This window comes from Limulus polyphemus, unplaced genomic scaffold (assembly GCF_000517525.1).
Source record: "Limulus polyphemus unplaced genomic scaffold, Limulus_polyphemus-2.1.2 Scaffold422, whole genome shotgun sequence".
NCBI classification, from domain to species: domain Eukaryota; kingdom Metazoa; phylum Arthropoda; class Merostomata; order Xiphosura; family Limulidae; genus Limulus; species Limulus polyphemus.
The window spans coordinates 39,221-43,088 of NW_013666032.1; the positions used below are offsets into that span (position 1 = coordinate 39,221).

Consider the following 3,868-nt stretch of genomic DNA (forward strand, 5'->3'; position numbering starts at 1 on the left):
TTTAGAAACATTATTACATCCATTCTAGATTATGCCAAGGAAAAGAATGAAGTTACTTCAAGTGCAAGTGTTTAGGGGGAGTCACTGTGCAAGGAGGTTGTGTCATTCTCTTGTTGGTGGAAGGCTATCATTGAATGATGATGCCATTGTACATTTAAGCAGTTCACAATAAACATGATTTTTGGGTGGGAGTTAGCTCAAGGCAAGTGGCATGCAAATTTCATAGGAAGATGTGCAAGGGATCAAGTGTATGGAGTTGAGGTAGTCTCAGAATCATAATTTTTAATGAACTAATGCAGCCCCAAAACAACACCAACATTACAGAAAAAATTTCATATACTAACGAGCACAGGTACTTTTCTAAAGTCACACACTCACAAAAAAGGTTCTCTGAAACAAAAATCTAAGCAGACTCAGCAGAAAAGCTAGAAGTAAGAACAAAAAAGTTACAGTGAGAGTTTTACTTCAGATCTTTATCTGTTTTTCTCCTTAGATTTGAGAAGAAAATGTTCCAAAAGTTAAACATCACATGCATCTACTTTTTGTGAGATTACTTATAGAAAACATTTACTTTTGTAATTAATTTTGTCTGTTTGTTAAAGTAACAATACTTAGTGTTTAAGTGCCATCCAAAGCCATCTTCAAAATCACCAACTTCACTAGTTTAAGTTCAGAACACAACAGCAACATTGAAAGTGATTAGAAAAAAAAGTAACGAAAACAAAGATATGTGGCATATACAGATGTGTAATTTATATCATGTGCACATGATACTATGGTGTTATTTTGTAATGACATGTGGAAGGTGAATTGCTTGTACTATGAGTGGACATATAAATATTAATGGCCTAGAGTATATAATGCAAGTAATTCAATAGCATGAATAGCAATAAAACACAAATGTGACAAGAAAAGTTATAAAAATTATATTAATAAAAATTGATTTTTAAAACTATAAGAATGAAAATCTTAATAGTAATACAACAACTAATTAATAACTTTTATCCTATTAGTAGTTTCTAGTCTAGGTAACTAACATCCTGTCAATAAATATGACAGTAGCAAACTTAGAAAGAGTTACAACTCTACCAGAATATGAATTTATAAAATAAATTTTGTGTCAATGAATCAGAAAATAATGTACGGATGGCACTTCTTGACATCATGAATAGATAAATGACTAAAACATAGTGAATTAAAAGAAACGATAGTTGACAACCACATTAAGTATATGCAGATTGTAAAATTAAGTAATACCATTTTATATACAGGAACAAAACCTTGGTATAATCCTGCTGGGAAAACTTTGATACCATCTAAAATTTTAATGAAAAAAAAGCTAGGTATGAAAAAAATTGGCATTTAACAAAATTTGATTTAATGAAATGTTACAGAGTTGTAAGATTTATAAAATATATATATATATATATGCATGCATGAAGAATATGCATCACAAATGTGATCAGAAGTTAGAGAAATACGTTGAAATAAAACAATGAATATCATGCATAACAAACTGTTAGTTTAAATTTGATGACGAGGAACCCACTTTGAGACTAATAATGGTTGGAGACGGCTTGAATGGGTAATGAAGAAAACTTTAATATAAGTTTAATATAACAGCAAATGTACAACTTTTCGACAAGGTTTTGTCATCATTGTACATTTGCTGTTATGTTAAATGTCTCCAACCATTATTAAAGTGTTAGTTTGCCTTATGTCCTTCTATTAATGAATACATATCACTGTTAGAAAGATCAGTTAGAAAAAAAGGCTGAGAAAAATACATTTATTCCTTTCTATAGTGAACATTATTACAACCTAATGGTTAAGCTAAACAGAAATTGTTCACTGATGGTTAAGTCTCTTTGAGCCTGGATATGTAGAGTAAATATCCTCGATGGTATGTGATGAGCCACGGAATTACATGATGATCTACCATGCAGTGGACAAGAGATCATCACTGGTATAATGTAAACTATGAACTTAATACAAAATGTATAATATGCACAAGGTGAGCACATGATGGATAATTAAAGAAACCATATTAATAATGCATTAATAAAAGATTTTTAACAAGTTCTTCACTATTTCTTTTTACTATGTAAATTCTTCTGACCAATTAGCTAGAATTGTACAGTGATATTTAATTCCTATTTATATAACAAATCCTTTCTCCATTATACCAACAAATATCCATAATCTAAAAACTAAGCGAATTGTGTCAGGTATGTAATATTTCACAGACAAAAATAAATGCTGATTGGAGTAATTGAAACAAGTACAAATTAGAAGGGCACTCAATAGAGCACATTCCTCTACCATGCAGCATTGACCATATTCAGCTCTCAAAAAATATGAAAATCTGTCCATATGTCCATCATTATCAAAGGACATAAACCATTTTTGCAAGGACAATCAGGAATAATATTCAACATATGTCCACCAAGTTTCATCAAAATCCAATCATTTTTGAATGAGTTATAGACCAAAAACAGTGTGAAAAATCAGTTCCCATGTTAACAGGCAGGGATTTTTTTGGTTTGTGATCTTGACCTTTGACCTTGACCCTACAAAAACTAAACACTTCTAATTTGGGTCATATTGCAAATGTATACCAACTTTTATCCAAACCCATTATGCCATTTGAGAAATATTGCTGACACACGGGTTAAAGCATAGCCTCTGTCCACCTTTGGAGCCAGAGGTAACTAGTGAGTATAAAAGATGAACACTAAGTTCCAAACATGTAGTAAAACAAATAATTAATGACATAAATGCAGAATAAAATGTCACAAGGAAATGAAAAAGCACCCACAGATATAACAAACTTGTATCTTGTTAAAAGCAATAGCTGAAATTATTAATTGGCAAGTCAAAAACAAATTACACACAGAAGTCAGAAGTAAAAGTTAACTGTTAAGTTGAACATTACACATCTTAATGAGTAGATACCATAACTGAAATAACTTGAGCGAAATGGAAGAAAGTTGTCTGTATAAGGTGGAAAGGATTCTATTTGAATCACCAAGTATAAAATAAGTATTTTAAACAAAACTCTATGTAGGAATTCAACTCTATATTTTACAACATTTAGAAATATTTATAACTGTACACCAGATAAAAAGTTTAAGACACGTAATTTGATAATAGTTACACATCTCATTACAGCAATTAATTTCACGTGAATTGCTTTCAGTCTCTCATAGTGTAATGGCTCAAAACCATTGTTCTTTAATAGGGAAGAATGAAGCAGTAGATTTCTGTATATAGAAACTACTTGCATTACTGTTTAAAAAGTGAAGAAAACTAGAAGTGAGGCATACACACTTTTCCTGCAAACAGTTCTGAGATTACTGTAATCCACAGTGCTAGTACAAAAAAAATGTATGAAAGGCCCACATGATGATGGCTAGGAAGTTGATACGGTTCTCCTCCAATTTCCTCCATGGTGAAACCAAGTGGGAATATGACTGCTGCCAGGCAGAACAATACCACTGAAATAGAGAGTCAAATTTAACTGATGCTTCATGGGTTTTACAAATTCAAAAATGTATGTATCATGTAGCATGGTCAGTTTACTACAAATTTTATTCACTTTAATTTTCAGTTACGGTTGTCAGTATTCCATAACTCACTAACCTGTATTTTAATAAGAAAACTTATTTATAAGCTAGCATACAACCCATCAAAAAATGACGGGGCAAGTATTACCACCCCACCCTATAGTATTCCCTAACCTCACATTTCATAGGTAAATGAAATAAATAAATTTTGTGAAATCAAACTTGATCAACAAAGAGGCAGAGAATGCAGTTGAGGCAGTCAAATGCTGGTAAATTCCTTTGTGAGCCAATCAAAATTAAAA

The 3,868-nt window shown here is 31.4% G+C and overlaps 1 protein-coding gene across 1 annotated transcript in view; it reads right to left on the reverse strand.

Annotated features, from left to right (window-relative positions):
- Positions 1–3,062: 3,062 nt before the first annotated feature.
- The window catches only part of LOC106458157 (uncharacterized protein C16orf52 homolog A-like), a 9,564-nt gene continuing 8,758 nt past the window's right edge, over positions 3,063–3,868 (reverse strand). The window contains exon 3 of the mRNA XM_013917619.2: positions 3,063–3,497. Coding sequence (XP_013773073.1) covers positions 3,310–3,497 — 188 coding nt within the window. The 3' untranslated portion in view covers positions 3,063–3,309. The remainder of the gene's footprint in view (positions 3,498–3,868) is intronic.